Source organism: Hippopotamus amphibius, chromosome 1 (genome assembly GCF_030028045.1).
Source record: "Hippopotamus amphibius kiboko isolate mHipAmp2 chromosome 1, mHipAmp2.hap2, whole genome shotgun sequence".
NCBI lineage: Eukaryota > Metazoa > Chordata > Mammalia > Artiodactyla > Hippopotamidae > Hippopotamus > Hippopotamus amphibius.
This window is the reverse complement of record NC_080186.1, coordinates 82,086,439-82,107,296: the sequence shown is the minus strand read 5'-3', so window position 1 is coordinate 82,107,296 and position 20,858 is coordinate 82,086,439. Positions and strand designations below refer to the sequence as shown.

The 20,858-nt window shown below is 51.2% G+C and overlaps 2 protein-coding genes across 11 annotated transcripts in view; one reads left to right on the top strand and one right to left on the bottom strand.

Annotated features, from left to right (window-relative positions):
* Positions 1-20,858, top strand: part of BCAR3 (BCAR3 adaptor protein, NSP family member) — a 110,094-nt gene that overhangs the window by 79,994 nt on the left and 9,242 nt on the right. For 2 of the 4 annotated variants that reach the window (XM_057717753.1, XM_057717781.1), the window contains 5 exons: positions 5,083-5,211; positions 7,640-8,082; positions 11,223-11,326; positions 12,395-13,047; positions 17,891-18,006. In XM_057717753.1, the coding sequence (XP_057573736.1) occupies positions 5,083-5,211; positions 7,640-8,082; positions 11,223-11,326; positions 12,395-13,047; positions 17,891-18,006 (1,445 nt within the window). The remainder of the gene's footprint in view (positions 1-5,082; positions 5,212-7,639; positions 8,083-11,222; positions 11,327-12,394; positions 13,048-17,890; positions 18,007-20,858) is intronic. The other 2 variants (XM_057717763.1, XM_057717773.1) reach the window with 1 other exon arrangement.
* The window catches only part of FNBP1L (formin binding protein 1 like), a 139,701-nt gene continuing 123,239 nt past the window's right edge, over positions 4,397-20,858 (bottom strand). For all 7 annotated transcript variants that reach the window (XM_057717879.1, XM_057717796.1, XM_057717850.1 and 4 more), the window contains one exon: positions 4,397-4,470. In XM_057717879.1, the coding sequence (XP_057573862.1) occupies positions 4,412-4,470 (59 nt within the window). In that variant the 3' untranslated portion in view covers positions 4,397-4,411. The remainder of the gene's footprint in view (positions 4,471-20,858) is intronic.

The window sequence follows — 20,858 nt, the reverse complement described above, 5'->3', positions numbered from 1 at the left end:
GTGCCCTCCTGAGGGTAGGGTCCCGGGCTGTCATCACCCGCCAACAGCCTGAGGGTTGGCAGACTGCTTGGCCACCACTGTTGGTGGCCCCGAGATGGCACCTCCGCAGTCTTTTCCTTTCCATCCACAGCTCCCACAGCCAGGGGACCTGGTCTTTCCTGGTGATTAGCACAATTTAAAATTCTGTGGGAACTGGGAAGCTTTTCTTACAGGCAGGGAGAGAGTAAAATAAATATTAATTATAATGCAGACGCCATCTTTTTCTAATCCTCTCAACTGTCTCCTACATGAAAATAAGAGTCGGAAGCCGCCCTGGGGCTTTCCCACCAGTCACGTGCGCACACCTCCCTCCTCCCCAGACTGAGGAACGCAAACCTCCTGAGAGTCTGGTCCCATTGTTGTGCCTGATTTGAAATGCAGATCGCACATCACACAGCCCTTGCGAGAGCTCCCTACCTCCCGGGGCTGGAACAGCTTTTTCTTCTTTGGAGAACGGTTGCAATGTAGGTTTCCTCCTTAATCGAGGTTCCTAGCACGTCGGTGGAGCTGGCTCTGTGCCTCCAGAATGTGTTTTCCAGCCATCTCCTGGGCTCCAGCTATTCCGGCCTGTCAAGACCAGACTTGCCTGCAGTATGAGGCTCAAGAGATGTTCACTCCAGATTCGAGTGATTTTCAGAGGCGGCCTCAACAAGCTAGGACTGGTCCTGGCCACGTAACCAGACCAGAGGGCCTGGGGCAGGTGGACAGAGAGGTTTCTTAAGAGAATTGCGGTAGCCAGTGCACCCTTAAACACGTACCAGGCTGCTTTCCTTAACTGCTTTCCTCGAAATAGCGGTCCCGCCACGATGCCTGTGTATCAGACCTTAAACACCTCAAACATACACTGTTCATGTTATTTAACCAGATGAGTAGCATTCTGATATGTGTATAAAAACAGTTAACAGTTTGTGCTGTCTGTGTGTTACAAGTGCTTTCCAGGTATTGATCCATTTCATCCTCATTAACCTCTCGTCGTATGTTATTACCCCCGCTTTGCAAACCAGGAGCTCTACGGAGAGGTAAAGTCACTCGCCCAAAGCCACACAGCTGGTGAGTGACGCAGTGGCCTGTGGATGGAGGGGACGGGCGGGCCTGAGCTCTTAAACACAGTGCTGTTACATCCGTTGACAAAAGGGTTATTAAAAATGCCGGCAGTGGGAAAATAGTAGCTAGACTCAGATTTCCGTGAAAAGCAACAATGATAGTAATTTATGAATTTTTTAGCGAAACTTCAATTTGGTTGGACAGTTGTGGGCCTCATCCATCCCCTCATTTGGCATAGTTATCAGTTTACCTACCTCTCGACTCAGACCCCCAAAGCTAATGACTGGGCCCAGTTGAAGTGCTAAAAGTGGAGCCACGGAGTGGGTAACCCTGGCACAGTAGTTACTAAGCCCTCCCTCTGTCCAACCCTCCCTTTCTTCTTTCCTTTCTTTCCTGCTCAAGGTATGCTTATTACTTAATTTATGTACATAGCTTATTTTCTTATATCCCTTCCCCACCCTGCAAAAAAGAACTGCTCTCAAATCTCTGATGAATCAAACTCAGGCAAGACTTGGAGTAGAAGATACATGTCCAGCCTGCATCTTTCTCTTACGGTGACTGTGGGTGGATCTGGCCCCTGGAATGAACCTGGCAAGACTCACGGGCAGAATGTGTTTGACCCAAAGCCTAGCAGTGTCCCTTCCTCCGGAGGTCGTGCCCCAGCTGCTGTGTGTGGTGGAGCTCGGGGTGGCCAGAGCCCATGCTGGTGCAGCAAGACCCTGTCCCATCTCTGACGTCCCCTCTTTGCCACCTTCTCCCCTCAAGATAAGAGGCTTGAGAAGTAAGGAACCAGACTTGTCTTCTAGGAGTGAAGTTCAAATTTAGGGGCAAATAATTAGAGAATTTGAGCTTGAAGAAAAAGCTGTGTTACTATAAAGTGGTCAGTAGTAACATTTATAGCATTCGTTTGAGAGGTTGACTACTTGTGATGATTTTCTTGCTGTTTCTGTCTGGCAGTCGAAGAACATAAAGTCCAAAGGGCCAGTGAGGACGACACTTGCATTCAGTGTGAACTACTTTCTTGTATGGTCATCCCTCACCCACCGTGGGGTTGACAGCCCATCAGAGTACTTACCTACAGCAGCAAAATCAGAGTCCGCACGGTCCAGAGGTCATAAAAGAGGCACTTGGGAAAAATAAGTTGTGTTAACATATGTGATTAAAACAGTACGTGAAAGTTGTAGAAGGAATCCTCCCCCAAGGAGCCACTCTTTAGTCATGAGGGTGAGCGTATGCGGGTGGCTTTCGAGTTGCCTCTTCAGTTGTTGGGGAGACATTGCCCACGTCATCTACTGATGCAGAGCCTCCCTGTGGTCCACTCGGCTCCTTTCAGGGCAGTAGAACCAGCCCCCACTGGCTTGAAATGAAGAGCCTTTTGCAATTCTTGCTTTCTCTGGCTCTGTCTCCCTCCCTCCCACCCCCCCTCCCTCTTCATCTCCCTCCTTTTCCCTTCTCCTCTTCCCCTTTTAAAATACAAGTCTAGACAACTGTGTAACCTCCTAACCTTCCCAAATTATGCAAGAGCTTAAGGGCATATTTTTTGAAGTCTGGTCTTCTGTCCCAGATTATTTGAGAGTGTCAGTCTTACTGATCTTTTCTCCCTTCTCTAGGTACTTCCCTAGAGTACCCCAGCTCCCGAGCCCACAGGGGGAGAGAACAGGAACGGTGAACTTTCCTCTAAGGAGTTAAGACAGAAATAACGAGAACTGATTTTTTTATTCTTGGTAACAACTGTAAAAATATCTCAAAACCTGGAGTAAAAGATTGTCCCATATAAAGTGCTAAAAAAAAAAAAAAAACCTTGATATTTATGAGATGCTGAGAGAGAGGGGGTGGGGATGGTGGGATGTAGCCTGGGTGTTGGGTATCAGGGAGTGAGGAGAATGCAAAAAGGAGTACAGGAATAGCTTTCGGGGTGTGGGCGAGTACCATTTCAGTGGAGGGTTACACAGAAGATAGGACCTGCTGGTTGCTGCATTTGCAGAACTCAGACCAAGAAGTGGGCCCAGGACTCAGTACAAGGGATTTAGGTTAGGCGTACAGACAGTCAGCGTGGCTAAATAGAGGCCAGGGTCACGGTATCGGTTAGGATTTAGCTCAGCTGCCAGTGACAGGAACACCCAAAATAACAGGCTTAAAAAAGATAGAAGATCACATGGAAGACCTGGAGGCCCACAGTCCAGGGCTGGGGTGTTGGCCTTACCGTTGTGAGGGACCTGGGCTCGTTCAGGCCTTCTGCTCCCCCATTCCTATGGTATGGCTTCCTCCTCATGGTCCGGGATGGTGTCGCAGCTCCAGCCATCACATCTCAGCTTGGAAGTCCCACCAACATGGCCGTTTACCCTTCCTTGGCCAAAACTTAGCCGTGTGGCCACATCTCTCTATGAGAGAGAGACTGAGGAATGCCATACTTAAGCTATGTGGCAACATGCCCAGCTAAAACAGGGCTTCAAATAATTTGAGAGGAAACAGGAGACCTTCCATAACTAAGAAAAGTCATAGACAGTCTTCATCTTGGGGTATTTGTTCATTCAGTGAGTACAGAGTAACCAATGTATTCAGGCATTGCTCGAGGGCAGTGGGGAAGAAGGCAGATAGGCTGCTGGTGTCTGAAGCTTATTATCTAGCAGGAGGCAAGAAAGACAATAAACTAATAGCAAATGCGGCCCGGTTGACAGTCTACAGCCTGTACGCAAGTCTTCCCAAGGAGCTGTCTTCAGATGTACCTGTACATAATTAATGATTGAAGCCGACAGTGTCAGACATCACTGCTAATGCCTGCGGGCGCCGTGGGCAGCCAACATCAGCATCTCTTTGATAGGAATTCAGCTTATCCATCAGACACTCCCGAGGGCCTGCACTGTGAGAAGAGTGATGGGGAAGAGGAGGACGGGGAAGTAAATAATTAGTAAGCCGGAGCCCCAGCCTGAAAGCGGCCCGGGAGTCCTGCTGTGGCCGGTGTCCTCACAGGCTGAGGATAAGAATCCAGCTATAAAATCCCAAGTCTTTTTCTTCTTCTTGAGTGGAGGAGGTTTGGGGGCTCTCTCCTTGCTGAGCTGCAGGGCAGTGTGTGAGGATAGTTTGTGCTTCCTCCGGGCTTTTGAGGCCAAGCTGGGGAAGTTGAGAAAACACAAGGACATGGCATTTTTCCAATCATGTTACCTTCAGCCACAGTCCATGAGCCTGGTTTTGCTGGGAACCAGGCAGGTGTCCAAGTTCAGTTCACATGTTGTAAGTGGGCGTGGGTTCTAAATTAAACCCAGAGCCAGTGCTGCCCACCCAGAACTCCTGTCCAGGCCGCTGTGCAATGACCTAGATTCAGTGTTTCTCAAGCTCTCTGAGGTGAAGGGCCAGTTCTTTGTTTTGATTTAAGTTTCAATTTCCAATCTGTCATAAAAATGAAATATTAGAAAAATGATATTAAGAAGACATACAAAATACAAACTTAGACTTCTGTGAGTAGAGTCAAGAGACATTACTCTGTCCAATTGCTCTAAACATTTCTAAAGGCAAACGCAATCCTGAACTGGACTTTGCCAGCAGCAAGAATTCAGAGTTATCATGAGAGCCCGGGGACTGCACTTTGGGCAGCACTGTCCTGCAGGCCCAGGTCCGTGGGCCTGCTGGGGACTCTCCTTCCCAGCTCTGCGTTAGGACAGCTCTGAGTGAGAATAAGGAAGCTCCCTGGGCAGCCCCCTCCCCTGCTCCCCATGCTTTCAGCTGCTACCTGAGTAGACTGATAAAAGGACCAGGTTTGCCGACTCTCCTATCACAGTCCCCAAGTGCAGGTGAAAATTTTACTACACACTTGCAGCCAGAGAAATGAAAGGTCACAGCTAATTGTAATCATTATCCAGGTTCCTCTGCCTGACCCGGGCTTTGGGCATATACTGGTTTGATTAGCAAAGCGGCCGACCGCGAGGCTGGCGTCTCCAGCCGGCTGGCCTGGGCTCGCCGGCCCCAGCAGGGTGGGAGGTCACTGGTGACCCTGTGTTGCAGTTCTCCAAGGAGAGGCACGTCATGGACAGGACCCCCGAGAGGCTGAAGAAGGAGCTGGAGGAGGAGCTGCTGCTGAGCAGCGAGGACCTGCGCAGTCACGCCTGGTACCACGGCCGCATCCCCCGACAGGTACCCACCCGCACACAGGATCGCACGCCCGAGGCCACTAGGACCGAGCCCAGGTTCAGCCAAAACGAAATGCTACAAAGTGGCCTGTGGTGACTTAACGTAGGCCCGTCTCTAAGGAGACCTTGGGAAGAGCTAAGGTCAGGAATCCAAAGTACATTTCCCCATGGCCAGTGAGTGGATGAAAGAAAGGCAGGTGTTCTGTGGTCTGTAAACAAGGCACAGGCAGGAGGCAGCAGTGCAGGGTGGTACCTAAGGGAATATGAGGCTGGGCTGTGGTTCAGGTAACTGAACTCTTGGCAGGCTGCCTGCAGCCTCATACCCGGTGGAGCCTGCTTCCTTCTAAAGGCAGTGGTTTAATTTCAGGTGAAGAGAGGGTATCGTCAGGGCGGGTGACCCAGAGCAACAAGGCCACCAGTGCCCTAGTGGGGCTGGCAATTACTCACTCTCCATCCCTCCCCTACCCAGGCCCTGGCCCGGAGGTGGGAAAGAAGAGGAATTACACCAGCCACCACAGACTCATGGCCAGAAAGTACTTTGTGTGATTGTCCTTTGGGTCATAGCCATGAATAATGTTTTTGTAGTTAGTAGTATAGAAATTGAAAAATAAGTGCAGAACTGAAGTATAGAATTTCCCTTGGGTTTTTACTGTAACTTGATCTGACCAGTCACTCAGGACAACGTGACAGGAAAGGGGTGGCTGAAGGTGGGGGAGGGGCATCATGTTCTGAATGGTTTTTTTTTTTTTAATGTAGCAGATTCCTCAGCACTATCAAAGAAATAATCCTGATTCTAACTTTTTTTTCTTCTTTTAGTTTAAAATTGATTGTAGAAAATAGATAAGAAGAAAAACTCTTACCCACAATTCTCCCTTCTAGAGATAACCACTGTGAACATTTTGATATAAATCCTGCCAGACTTTTCCTAATCAAGTATGAGCTCATGCTGCATCTAACGTTGCAGCCCACTTTCTTCCCTTAGTGATCTATCCTGGGAGTTTTCTCCTGCTATGAAATGTTGTTCTACACCCGTCTCCACTGCCTGTGTCCATTGTATGTATGCTTGGTCCTTTCTGATTTGGGCACTCTCCCCAGCATCCTTTAAGATAACTACTGTGTTCATGACTATAATTATTTCCTCAGGCTCAATTCCAAGAAACGGAATTTCTGTGTGAAAACATTTTTTAAGGCTAAGATGCACTTTTAAGGTAACCATGGTAGCATACTGTTCTAAGCTAGCTGATCAAATGTTGGCCTGTCCTAGAAAACTTGTCAAAGTTTATAAATCTGATGTCTGTCATCACCATCATTCTCCTTATCGTGATCATAAAATTTGTTTCCCACTTGCCATGAGTGTAAATTTTCAGCTGTACATCATTCCAGATCGTAGAACTGAAGACTGTAGCAGTAATAACAATAGTTATGGCTAAAGCTCTACTCCTGTGAATCTTCATAGCTACTCTGTAGATGATATTATCCCCGTTTTACAGATGATGTAACTGAGTGTAACTTGTCCACGTAACTCGTCACCCAGAAGAGCCAGAATGCAAACCCAGGCGGATTAGCTACGGGAGCAACCATACTACAACACAGTATCAATTCTCCTTTTGTTATAAACATCAGCATCCTTATAGCTAATGATTTTTTTTAGCATCTACTGTGTCCCAGGCATGGTGCTAGTGCTTTGCATACATCATGTATGCAAATATATAATCTTCCCAGTAACTTTGTGAGAGGAGAGACCCAGCCCATTTTGTTCCAGGCCCTCCAGAGTAATCAGTGTGTCCAGAACCACACTCAAGGGTCTGATTCCACAGTGCCTGGCCTCCACCTGCATGCGGACCCCCTCCCCACCAAGCAGGCCTGGAGAAGGGTATCTTAGGAGAGGGCTCTGAGGATGACTCGTAGATGACAACAAACACCCTCCTCCAATTGTTGGAGGCAGAGGGAGCATCAGACCCACCAGACACAAATTTTCTTATTTATTTTCCATCACTTCACATCCTTTAGGTCTGCATAAATGTCACCTTCTCCTGATACCCTCCTAACCACCTTATTTAAGAGGACAGCTCTCATCCCGATTTACTTTTTCCTTAGCGTTACATCTGACATACCATACCTGTTGCTCGTTTGTCCTCACTAAAATAGAAGCTCTGCACTCAAAGCAGAAGCTCTGAGACAGCAGGGACTCTCGTCGGCTTCATTCACCGCGGTAAACGCAGTGCCTGCAACAGTACTTGGCACAGTAGGTGATGAGCAAGTCGTTCTTAAGTGCATGAGTGGGTCTTCCAAGAATTTGACGTTTGACAAAATAAAGAGGCAGCAAAGGAAGAAGAGACATGATAGCAGTGTTGTCTGTTGGCCCAGAGAAGTGGGGAGCAGTGTAGCTGAGCTTGCCTTGCCTACTGCTCTCTCACCATTTTGTCCCAAAGGTGTCAGAAACCCTCGTGCAGCGAGACGGTGACTTCCTGGTTCGTGATTCTCTGTCCAGCCCCGGAAACTTTGTCCTGACCTGTCAGTGGAAGAACCTCCCTCAGCACTTCAAGATCTGCAGGACCGTCCTGCGGCTCAGCGAGGCCTACAGCCGAGTGCAGTACCGGTTTGAGATGGAGAGCTTTGACTCCATCCCCGGCCTGGTGCGCTGCTATGTGGGCAACCGGCGGCCCATCTCCCAGCAGAGCGGAGCCATCATCTTCCAGCCCGTCCACAGAACAGTGCCCCTGCGGTGCCTGGAGGAGCGCTACGGCACCTCCCCGGCCCGGGCCCGGGAGGGCAGCCTCGCCGAGGGAAGGCCGGATGCGGCCAAGAGGCTGAGCCTCACCGTGGGCGGCACCCGGGCCCGCGAGCAGAGCTTGCCCAGGGGCAGCCTCCTCAGGTGGGTCGGGGCCTCCGCCGGTGGTGGTGGGACGGCGGGGGGCACTGTGGCCAGGACCAGGCTCAGCGAGGCATTCGTGCTTCCCCAGGAGCAGAGGGACAATGAGCGGTGTTAACAGACTGTCGAGTGTCATGGGAATAGCTGTCATGAGGCAGTGCATGGTTAGTTCCCAACCGAGTTGGTGCCAGAAATAACTGATGCAGTTGCTGAGGGGAGGGCGGACCAGGAGAGACCTTGCAGAGGAGGTGAGGGTTCCGGCCGGTCTGAAGGCTGGGGAACATTTGGAGAGATGCTGCAGCGGGGAGGGTGTCCCCTGGGAGGGAGTGGGGCTCAGCCTGAGCCTAAGTGTAGAGTTAGAAAAGGGCAAGCATGGCTCAGAGTGAGAAAACCGATGGCGCTGGAACAAAGGGTCATGCAGGGGGCAGGCAGGGGGAGGTTTAGGGAGGTGACTGATCCCCAGCAGATCAGGGAGACTTTAATGCCAGGCTGAGGGGTTTGAGGAGCCGCGAAGACTCAGCGTGGGGAACGGGGTGCACAAGAATAAGGAGGGGATGGGCCCAGCTCGTGAGCCGTGGAGGGTCAGGCTGTGCGGGTGGAGCAGGGGAAGGGTCAGGAGACTCGGAACCAGGCTTCCTGAGGCTCTCTGCGTGTGGGCAGGATGGAGGAGGGCAAGTCAGAGAGGGTGGATCTTGGAGGAAAAACCGGTTGCTCCATCTGAGATGTGACTGTGGACTTGCTGAAGGCCAGTTCCAGCAATAGTTTTGGGGTTCGGGAGGGAAGTGTGCCCTGAAGGCTTAGATAGGAGCTTGGTCCACATGGAAAGGGTGGTTGACTAGGTCAGAACAGATAAGATTCCTAAGACAGGAGACGTCAAGAGCCTGGGTGCTAGAGTCTGACCCTTGGGGGGATCTCAGGGAGAAGAGTTCAGAGAAGTGGGTGCCAAGCGGAGGCAGCCCGCCATCGGCTATGCGTGGCGTGCCCTGGGTTAATACAGGACCTGTCTCTCATGGAGCAGGGAGTCCTTGCGCATATTATCTAACTGCCAGGAGAGGAAAGCAGGCAAGAGGTGGGCATGGCAGGGCGAAGACCCGCCCCAGCCTCTCGGTTACACGGCTCCCCTTCTCCAGCTCCCTGGCATCCAAGCCTGTGCAACATGGTTTATTTCACGCACTGGTTTTCTCTCTGGACCAGGAGGAAAGGTCATAAGCTGTAATTTCTAGACTGCAGAAATTCAGAAGGAAAATACAGGACCCCGTGAGTAAGACGAATGACGGCTGTGTGCTACTAGGAAGCTCTGGTAGATGTGAGCGTCTGGCTGCTGTGGAGCCTGCCACCGGGCCTCAGAGGCTGGCCCACCTCTGACCTGGCCAACCCTGGCCAAGCTACCTACTTGCTCTGGGCGTCAGTTTCTTGGACAGGTGGGACTTTTGAGGGTTAAATGCTTTAAGATATGCGAAGTGCTTAGAACAGTGCCTGCACATAGAAAGTGCTAGGTGAGTGTTAATGACCCAAACCGTTAGTATGTTCTGGAGGGCAGTGGAATGCAAGACCCAGGGCAGCTGCAGGGAGGGGCGCAAGATCTGACATTTAGAAATTCTCCTTTTCATGGTAATAAGATGGGACATGATCCCTTAAAATATTAGAGGGGGACCTGACCTGTCTTCTGTTTCTTTTGGGAGTGGGGGTGGCTGCTGAACTGATGCGCAGGGGGTCAGTGTCGTGAACAGAGCCAGGGTGAGCTGCGGAACCCCTGCCGGGTACAGTGCTGGGGAGGAAGGCCTCCTGGTCAGCCCTCAGCAACCCGGATTTAAAATACGTGTGTTTTTTTTAAAGATAAGAAATGAAAAAAAGGCTGAGAAAGTCTCTAAGTCTACGAGACAAAGCTAACAGAGCCACTCTTCAGATTGCCCTTTGAAAGCAGAGCTCCCTAAGCCTTGTCACCACCTGGCACAGGCTACAGGCCCAGAAATGCCTAAATGTAGGGGTGAGGTGGGCTCAACATGGAAGATGGCCCGAAGCCCTGCCCCTCCGCTCGCCAGCGGCTCCACACCTACCCTGACGTCCGGCCTGCCGGTTGGCCGCCTACTGGCACAGGTGTGCACTCTGCAGGTTGCACTGCAGGCCGTGGAGGCTGACTGCAGGCTGCGATCACTGCTTAAATATCACTTCACTGAAGCCTCTGCCTTTTGGAATTTGCCCTCTGCCCTGCCTTATCTCTGAGGGGTTGCTGGAATTTCTCTGTTGCTGGGAGTTTGGGGGGGGGTTTTGGTTTGTTTTTTTTCCTTTGGTGCTTGCAAAGGTAGGAAAGAATTTCGCAGTTTCTGTAACATAAGCTTGTTGGGGGCGGTGGGGTGGTGGGGGGAGGCTGATTGAAGTTCATTATGACTTGGCTGGCGCAGGACTTTCTGTTTTAGCAAAAGGAGATTCTGTTCTTTGGAGCTAATTAGAGAAATTCCCAGTCTCGCTTGGCAAGGGACAGAGGAATGCTAGCTAATTGTGCCATGACGTTCCACCTTTTCCCTGTGCGTGTGCTCTCTGCCTCCCTCTGCTGCCTGGGGACCCCACGCCCCTTTTCCCGACTCAGCCCCAGGAGGCCGACTGTGGGGTCCCCCAGTGGGATCCCCCTGGATGGCTGCAACAGCCTCCCCGGGCAACCCTGCAGGTTATTTGGGGGACGCCAAGATTTGCACTGGAATGGAAACGGCCCCACAGCTTCCTTCCTAACCGTGACACTGTGAGGCCTGGTGGCATACGCATGTGGGTTACACAACTCATTCCTCCCGGGTCTGTAAGTAATTTTAGGCGCTGTTGAAAGTACGCATTCCAGTTCATCAGATTTTCCTGAGAATATCTTGAAACTTTTACCCTGCTCTGCTCAACAGGATGGCAGGACTCAGAGGAGGCAGCCTAGGACCTAACCGGATTGGTCCTGGGGACGTGCGGACGGAGCCCACAGCACAGTCATGTACTAATCTCCCCCATCAGTAATTTCCTCCTCAGCAGACATTCCTTGACTCTTAGGCTGTGCTGGAACTCTCTCATTCTGAGCAATCTTTTTTTTTTTTTAAACTTTCCATGACGTTGCCTAAAGGTTTTACGATTTAATGACATGTTTCTGCCCCATTTGTCTTTTGCTTCAGAAATAGAGAGAAGAGTGGTAGCCAGCCAGCCTGCCTGGATCACATGCAGGACAGAAGAGCCTTGTCCCTCAAAGCCCACCAGTCGGAAAGTTACCTGCCAATTGGTAGGTCTTTGGGAATTTGGGGGGGAGGAGGGTGACAGTGTTCCCCTGATTTCCTTCAGGCTGTTTCCCCTACTCCATCTGGTCACCTAATATGGGAATGACAGAAAACTCCATGTCTGCAGGCTGTAGGATGAGGGGTTTGTAGAACTATATCCGGATGCAGATCACTGAGCTGAACACTTTATGCGTGCTAGTTTTAAGCCTCATGACAAGGCTTCAAGGTGGGCATGTTATCATCTTTGCAGCTGAGGAAACCAAGGCACAGGTATTAAGTGACGTGTCTAGATTCATCTATCTAGTAAGTGGCGAAGCCAGCATTTGAGCCCAGGTTTCCCGATTCTAAGCCCAGTTGCTCACTGGTGGTCTTCATAACAAACGCGCCTTCCCCTTAGTCTCCTCCCTGGGCAGACGGCGAGTGGGTCAGAGCCCTCTTCCTCTCCATTCTCCTGTCACAACCGGAAGAGTGAGATGGTACGGGATGTGGGAGAACCAAGTGAGCAATTACGACAATAGGCAACGGGATTGTTTTTCATTATTTTTGCAACTGACCTTCCATGGGGAACCACAAGGTGCTTTTCCTGACGCCCCTTCGTAAACTACTCGGACACGGGTTATCGCAGCGTCTTTCTCTCCCTTCCCCGTGGGTCTCTATCACTTCCTGAAAGCTGGCTGGGATCCACCCTGGCCGGGATGCACCCTTTATGCGCTGGGGCTGAAGGCGTGTGTTTCTTAGGGCAAGGTTAGATTACTCACTGCCTTCCAAGCTCAATATATTTCCCTGTTCTGCCTGTACTAATCCTCTGTGACCATAAAATGACATTGCTGCCCAGTGTCGGTAGTCGCCGGGATTTAGAATTCCCCCAGAAGTGTGGGGCCACCTCAGCCCTTGACGTGCTCTTCTAGACTGCTCTAGATCAGGCCTGTGGTGGTCATACTGACTTATCTTTTGAGGGAGAAAATCGAAACCCCAGGGCCTGAATTGAGAGCCTGGAACTGTCACTCTAGTTTTGTCTGTTTTGTGTTCTCTGCACAGCTAAGCTTTTTCTGACCCTCTCTTATCCTCCACAGGTGGTAAGCTGCCCCCTCAGTCCCCAGGTGTGGGCACAAGCCCCTGCCCAAACTCACCCGTGTTCAGGACGGGCAGCGAGCCCACCCTGAGCCCAGCGGTGATTCGGAGGGTCTCCTCGGACGCTAGGGCAGGGGAGGCGCTGAGGGGCTCAGACAGCCAGCTCTGCCCCAAGCCGCCCCCCAAGCCCTGCAAGGCACCCGTGCTCAAGGCTCCCCCGTCTCCATCCGCCTGGCTCAACGCAGAGGCCAACTACTGCGAACTGAACCCGGCCTTGGCCGCAGGCGGTGACAGGGCAGCGTGGCCGCCCTGCTGTGCCCAGGACAGCTACGTGGAGCTGCTGACAGCCAAGCAGAACGGGGGGCCGGGTGCCCGGAACTCTGACACCAGCTACTTGATCCTTGATGACGACGACGGGGCAAGGCCTTGGGAGCCGCCACCGGCCCAGAGGGACGAGGGGCAGGAGGACCAGGGCGCGTTTGTGAGGCCCCTCCTGGAGACTGCCTCCTCGTTCAAGCCCAACGACTTTGAGTCGAAGCTCCTTCCTCCTGAGAACAAGCCCCTGGAGACCACCATGCTGAAGCGTGCGAAAGAACTGTTCACCAACAATGACCCCAAGGTCATTGCCCAGCACATGCTGAGCATGGACTGCAAGGTAGGTGCCCGGTGGGTGGGTTTGGTCAGATTTCCGCATGTTTGGAAGGGGCATCTGTCTGGGCCTCATTCTGCCTTACCTTGTGATCGCTTTGCTCACAGGAAAACTCAGGTGATAACCTGGGTGTGGGGATTTATTTAAGGGGTGGCACCCACAGGCCGGGGCAGCCCTTGCCCAGGCAGGAAGTTTGTGACGCTCACCTGGGACAGAGGGCTGCAGGCCGCTGCCTGGGGCCGTGCCTTCCCTCCCCCACCCCTGCTGTGTCCTTCTCCCTGCTGGCGTGCATTTTTAAATTCTCCCACAGCCTCAACTCCGTCAGAACTGCTGAAGTCAGGTCCAAAGGAGAGCAGATTGTAGATGAAAATGTAGTTTCTGGAGTAGCAGAGCCTCGGTTGTTTTTATTTCATTATACATGCTACATATGTACATCATATATTTATTTTATTGTTACGAAAGTGGTCTTTACGGTAAACATCTTTAAAGTTACGTGCTCCATTTAGAAAAATTGTAAAATACAATTATAAGATTTAATTTTAGGAAAATTATACGGTACAGATTAAGAGAAAAGAAAAAATAAAAATCACAGGAAATCCAGTTTCTTGGTGATCACCATTGTTAAGATTTATTCCACAAATAGATACATGTAAATAATAATTGCATGCGTATCTATTTGTTTACCACAGAATGGCACCGGTCTACGCGTACCATTCCAAATCCTTTTTGTCTCTCATCGAACGTGTCATGACCATCTTTCCATGTGACTACGTAAATCTGTTTACATCATCATCATTTTTGATAGGAAGCATTTCTTTTAGACATGGGTGGCTTTTGTTCATAGCTGGCCCCAAGACAACCTCATCCTTCAGAGAGAAATTTCTAGGAAGCAGGTGTTTAAGACTGGGATGTGCTCAGCGCACCCCTCAGTATAAGGAGACAGATCCCTTCATTTCAGCAACAGACAAGGCCTTAGAGAGATTTAAAGCCCTTTTGCATTTGTAGCTCAGTGAAGTCAATTAGCTTCAAAGGTCAGGGCTTATTGAGGAGTTGGGTTTTCCTATATAAATTTCCTGGGTCATGAATCATGGCAGGAAATCTGATCTTGGAGGACTCCCACAACAGGTTCCTCCCCGGACTGAGGCTGACAGGGGCCCAGGGGGCCTCCCAAGGCAGGCTTGAGGACCGTTAAGCAGGTGCTGGCTGTTCTGGAGTGCACAGTCTGGGGGGCTGTCAGGAAAGGGGCTGTGCTGGATGATCAAGGGCTGTTTGTGTGGTTGGCTGGACGTCCGTGGGCAGCTCTCCAAGGGGCCAGAACATTTGCCTTGTTCACACCTTACCTCACTTTAATGGGAGCTAAACCTGTTTGGGCGAGGAGAGGATTTAGGTCTCCTGTTTTAGTAAGTAGCTCATGCTGGGCCCTGGCTCTCAGAGCAGAACCACACCAACAGGCCAGGAGCCTGGCGTGAACCTGTCTGGGTTCTCCATGGAGGAAGCTTCTTGTGGGAATGTGGGTCTGGGTTTACAGAACAGCCTAATTTCCAGGGGGAAATGAATCCTTCCCCCTTGTGGCCTCAGGCGGGGCTTGGTGGTAGTCTGGGAGGAGGTGAAATGCCTGACCACTCTTTGCAGGAGAGTCTAGAACCTCTCCACTGCCTTGGCAGTCTGTTCTCAACTGAAGGCACGTGCAGCCTGCCCTCCTTATTGTTCTGTTTCTCTGTCCTCCTGGTGGGGGTCCCATTCCCCAGTTACCTTCAGGCACCCCGGAAGAGGGGCTGGATAGAGCCTCCAGGCAGCGGGGCAGAGACCCAAGCAGGAGCCCCCTGGCTCTGAGTCCCCTCTCCCAGCCCCCAAGGGCAGGGCTGTTCAGTCTTCCGTCCTCCCTCCTGAGTCCACTGCCCCTTCCTAATTCTCTTCCTGAGCCACTGACTTCAGACCTTTGCCAGCAGAGCAGGCACAACTAGCATCTAAGAGGGAAATAAAACAAAGGCTGTTGTGACCGACTCTAACTGCAACCAGACGGGGCCACCCGGAAGCCGAGACCAGGCGCTGGGCAGCATCTGGGGCCCAAGTGCTGGTTCCCACCTGTGCACAGAGCCCGGGGTGTCAGGACAGTGGGTGGCCCTGAGTGCTGGAGGCTGCCTGCCCAGCAGTGTGGCGCCCCCTCCCCAGGCTGGGGCTGGGTGGGCGTCCACTGAGCCCCTCCCACCCTGCAAACGGGCGCCACCCTGGCCTCACCCACTTGTCTCTGCAGAAGCTAGAGCAGAGGCCCAGTGGCCAAGGGCCTGGCCTCCGGGGATGAACTACCTGAGTCTCATGCCACCTCCCCCTGCCTCGCGGGGTCTCTAAAAGGAGAACAATGCCACAACCCAGGTGGTTGTGAAGACTAAAGCCCTTGCACCGTGCCTGCCCCAGGGTGAGGCTAAGTGTTCACTAGTGTTCTGTATTGAGCCTTGGTTGAGCACCCGCTGTGGGCCAAGCCAGGCCAGGTCATGGTCGGGGAGGCAGGAGTGACAGGTACACAGGAGTTCAGAACACAGCCCAGGTGGGAAGTGCTCCTCAGTGGAAAGCACAGGAGCTGCAGGGCCTCTGAGGTAGGGTCTTAAACACAGGGGAGGGAGGGGATCAGGGCGGGGATGTCTGAGATGAGTTTTGAAGGCTGAACAGGAGTTGGCCTGATGAAAAACACGAAAAGCATCTCCCAGGTGGCAGGCAACACACACGTGCAGAGACTCAGAGGTCAAAAACCGTGGGGGGAGGGGTTGATTTATGGAGGATTCACCCTGTGTGGGCGGCGAAGGACACGTGGCATCAGCTGGGGGAGGGCTTGGGGTCGTCCCTGCCTTGTTTTTAAGTCTCTACTTCTGGGCTCGTGCCAGGTTGCTGCCTTCAAATCACTTTGCAGTTCAGTGAGGGAGACAGGCCCGTAAGTGCACCGTGCAAATCAGAGTCCTCTGCAGAGGGCAACAGACACGGTGAGTGGAGCCAGGCGATCTCATTGCTCTGTAGACGGTCCCTAGCATCTGGGAGGAGGGCAGGGCCAGGCCCCTGTCAGGGCTCCCCTGGGTGACTGCAGCAGCTCCTGAGGCAACGGGATGAGGAGCAGGCAGCGTTCGGAGACCCTGCAGAGCTAGGATGGCTAAGATCAGAAGAGCAGAGGGTGGCTGGAATGCCTCATCGTGGGGTATTGATCGTAAATCCTCTACAAGTGTTCATCCCTCCTCTGCATCTCTGAGCTGCATGGCCCTGGGCTTTTCCAGGAGACCTAATCCAGGCTTAGCACTGTGACCTCAGGACCCCCTTGTCCCAGAGCTCGCCTTGGGGCAAGCAGGTGTTGGCATTTCCTGGTAATACATCAGGAAAGTGACCAGGGGATTGCATGTTTACACTGAAGGAAAACAGACTGGAGAGGAAAACATCTTCCAGAACAAAACTGAATCAATGACAATCCTTTGACTCTTGTTACGCAGAGTGTGCATGGATTGGATGTGTTGGGTTTGGAGCCTCTGACAGGGCAGGTGTCTAAACAAGCAAGCAAAATGTGTGTGATTGCAGGTGGCCGGGCTGTGCATCTGGGCTGCCTTGCCATGGTCAAGGTGTAAATCTCTTTCCAGAGATCGGGCCAGAATTCTTCCCCCTTCCGCGTGGCCAGTGATTCACAACTCGACTTTTTAAATAGCTGGGGTTTTAGAGTCATTTGAGCCTTGGCAAAGTCGTTGAGAGACGTGAACTTAGCAGCTGTGTTAGAGCAGGGGAAACTGAGGCCCAGAGAGCGGAGTATGAATCCTGCATCCTATTCTGGAGTCTGCACTGGACAGCTCACCCCCAGGGCTGACAGTGGTGCCTATGCTCAGCCACAGAAGTTGCTCAGCCACAGAAGTTAAGGGTCAAGGTTAATAATATCAGCTAAACTTCCAGATGTTTTTCATGGCCTGTTATGAAGACATCTGGACTGTTCATACTCCCAGGATAATTATAGTCGGGGACAACCCCACCAGATCAAGGAGAGGAATTGTCCCGTGCCTGCCATGTGTCCAGTGTTGGTTTGACCCGCTGTATTTGCTGGTTGCACTGTTAGTACATCAGTGCCCTGTGAGTGTCACTGGCCCCATTTTAGAGACACCCGGACTCAGTTGTGGCATTTGGAGGTAACATGTAATAACTGTAAGTGGTCAGTTAATACCTGATTACAATAAGCTGTGAACACACACGAACATTGAGAGGGAGAGAGCTGGCTGGGACAAACAAATCAGATTTCCTTTAAGGAAGACCTCTTGGGGGGGGAAGTGGGTGTGTTTGAGACCTCGGGTTTCAAATCACTATGCAGGTTTCTAATAGTTTCCAGACGTGCATTGAGTTTCCTGAGCCCAGGAGAGGTGTAATTAAGGGTAATAGGAGCCAGCCCTGCAGTTAAGTGAGCCCATGAACGGCAGAGCCCATAGCACAGCAGCCTTTGGACGCAGCTCTGCCTTTCCACTGCAGGGGATCGGTCTGGTCTGCACACACGCAGCCCTGCTGTTGGCAGCAAAACATCACAGCAGGATCCAGCCTGTGTCAGACACAAGCTTGAAGAACTGCACCTTTCTCTGGCTGGGCAGAAACACCAAATCTGCAGATTCTGCAGACCAACCTAGGTGCTTTCCTGCCAGGTTTTACATTCCAGTATGTGTATTAAAATCCTCCACATATATTAAAACTGTATCATAAGATGCTGCTGCTTAAAAAGAAATGCAACAAGGCACGTGCGTACACACTGTCCCAGTTTAGTGTATTTCTTTCCACGTGATACATCGTGTTCCCAGCAAGCCCACGTTCTGGTCCAGTTTGTTTCAACCCGTATTCTTGACAGGTCGCGAGGATACTTGAAGTCTCTGACGCGATGAGGAAGAACATGGGCGTGAGCTCAGGGCTGGAGCTCATCACCTTGCCTTATGGCCACCAGCTGCGCCTGGACATCATCGAAAGGTGAGCAGTGCTGCTCTGCGCTTACGGCGCTTTCCACTCTGCAGGCTGTCAGAGCCACAGGTTTCAGAGTGGGGAGAGGCCCCACCACCCCCGGGCTGCCTTGCTCGAGGGTGTGAGGCCCTGGAGCCCTGAGCCTGAGAATTCCTGGAGAAGCTCAAAGAGGCAGCACAGAGGAAGTCAGGGAAGCGAGCACGTTCCCGTCCCTGCTCCAGCAGTGGGTAGAGGAGCAGACAGATACGCGGCCTGGGAGCACAGGTCACCACAGCCCCTGCCAGCCTGGGGTGGGAGCAGCGCTGCAGGCAGGTGGAGCTCGGACGCCGTGCCTCCTCCACCCCGGCTCGCTGAGCTGCAGCCCCTTTGTCTCTGGAGTTCAAGACTGCTTTAGGAATTAAGTGGGAGTTTGTGGGGAAATTTGGAGGAACAGAGTCTGAACAATGTTTTCTTTGAGGGGTGGACAAATAGGGGATCAGAGGTCAGGGGATGACGGAACTCGGGTCCCTGGCCTCTAAAGCATCACTGCCCTCTTCTCATGGAAACCCAGGGCCCTGGCTGTTCATTAAAACCCACTCACGTGAAGGTCAGATATTTAGAAATTAGATAGAAGTAGCAAGGCATGGTTTTAAGAAAAGAAGCACTAAACTAGATTCTCATATTACCATAGAAGTTGGCCTTTTCAACACACACAAAAAAGATAATTGACTTGGGCAAGACTATCTTAAGTTCTCTGTTTTTCCAACCGGTTTCCCAATTGCCATGACACGCATGTGGTCTTTAATGGACAGCAAGGACCCTGGCTTTTCATGAGAAGAGGGCAGTGATGCTTCAGAGGTTGGGGGCCCCAGTGCCGTCATCCCCTGCCCATGGCTTCCTGTGGTGTTCTGGGTCACAGCACTGTCCAGTGATGGACAGCCAGAGGTGTCCACAGCTTTCTGTGATGCAGAAATCTCATTACAGCAGCCACTAGCCACACGTGGCTACTGAGCACCTGAAGTGTGGCTACCGAAGGATGCAGTGTTTTATTTTACTGTTTACTATTTTAAGTGTAAACAGCCACATGTGGCGAGTGGACAGTGCAGTCCTAGGCTGTACCCCTTAGAAAGTAAACATTTTATTTCAGATAACGTGGGAGGGTCCATAACAGCTGCTTCCAAGGTTACCTGACTAAGAAGCAGATAAAATGGCTTCAATGCTGCTGTTGCCTTGGCTTCACAGCCACAGATGCATCCCTTAGGAAACACCCAGAATGCCAAATGGAAGACTTCTGGAAGGCAGGAGGGCAGGAAATGGCCCCTGCTGCCTTTGTTCCGTCGTGCTTGTTGGCTCGTTGTTTATTGTCTTTGGGCAGTTGTAGGTCCAACTTCTGAATTTCCCTACTTACCCTGCTCAGACGCTTCTAGATGCTAGCCCCACGCTCCAGGCACCCTCTTCCCTCCCCACGCCCCGGGTACCTGGCTTCTCATTTCCATGAACGAGCGCTCCATCCTGGTCTGGGCCTGGTGGTCATCGTTTCAGCGGAGATCAGCTGTGCTGTTTGGCGTCCCCATTTCTCCTGTGATACGTTTCAGCCTGAAGACTCCCCAGTTGCAGGCCTTATTTTATCAGTGTCATCGGGTGTGTTGGGTATGCATTCTGGGCCCAGGCTGAGGTCAGCAAGCTTGGGGCTTCTCTCTGGGCTATTTTCTGACTTCCACTCTTGTCTACATCCGTTTCCTCTTTTTCCTGATTGCCGCCTGCCTGGGGTCTGTCTCCTAGGCTTGTTTCCTGTCCAGGACTGACCTGTGGGACCTACCTAGTAGGGCTTAGAGAGCAGTTTTCTCCATTACAATGTGTTTACTAGATAAAGGACAAGGTTATAGCAGTCCTGCAGGATCAAATGACATTCTTGTGTTTGAGAATCAAATACAAACTACCCTTCATTTTAAACATACCACCTCACCCATTCCGAGCCTAGCAAGTGGAGATGTCCTTCATATAATGTTTACTGCCTCCTCCTATTTTTCTTATGGTGGGATATGCAGGAGGTTTGAGGCAAATATTGGTTGAATGAATGGATATAATTAGTCAGCTGTTGATATAAAGCCTGGTCTTAAAGAAGTAGAGAACCTGTCTTTTATCAAGGGTGGTTAAAACACAGGAAGAAACACTGAATAAAGAATCAATTGAAGGCAACATGGGAAGTTAGTTTACTATTAAACATCTAAAATGTTTGGCTCTAAAGCAATTATATTCCAATAAAAACCTTAAAAAAATAAAATGTTTGGCTCAACCATAACACTTTGCAGATGGGTAACAAAACTCTTCAATAAGTATATAAGGTAATAAAAATGTACTTTAAGTCTATTTTATGATCCATTAGTTAAGAAAGACAAGAAACTAGCAAAAGGAGATAAAGAAAAAGAGAGACAAACAGGCACAAGGGACCAAGATAGAGAGGGAGAGATGCACACATAGATACAATTGTAGTAACAATTACTATTTGCTAGGCACTGCTGCTGCCAGGTGCTTTAATTATCTTTACACCCACACACAGTCTTTCTCACAACAGCCCTCCTTCCCATTTTAGGGATGAGGAAATGGGGGAGTGGAGCAGTCAGGTAGCAACCTAAGGTCACACTTGGAGCAAGCACCCTGCATACCCACATGTGCAAACACTCAGAGACAGCAGAACCTGTTACTGATTTAAGACTCATGAGAGAAACTAGTAAAGCTAGGCACTAGATGAATCCCTCCTCTCCGCGCTAGAAGAGCGAGAAAGAGACCAGCATGTGTGGGCACAGAGAGACACGTGGCCTTGGAGTAACATCCTTAGCTGTGAACCTTCAGGACAAGGTGGCCCCAGAGTTTCAAAGGCA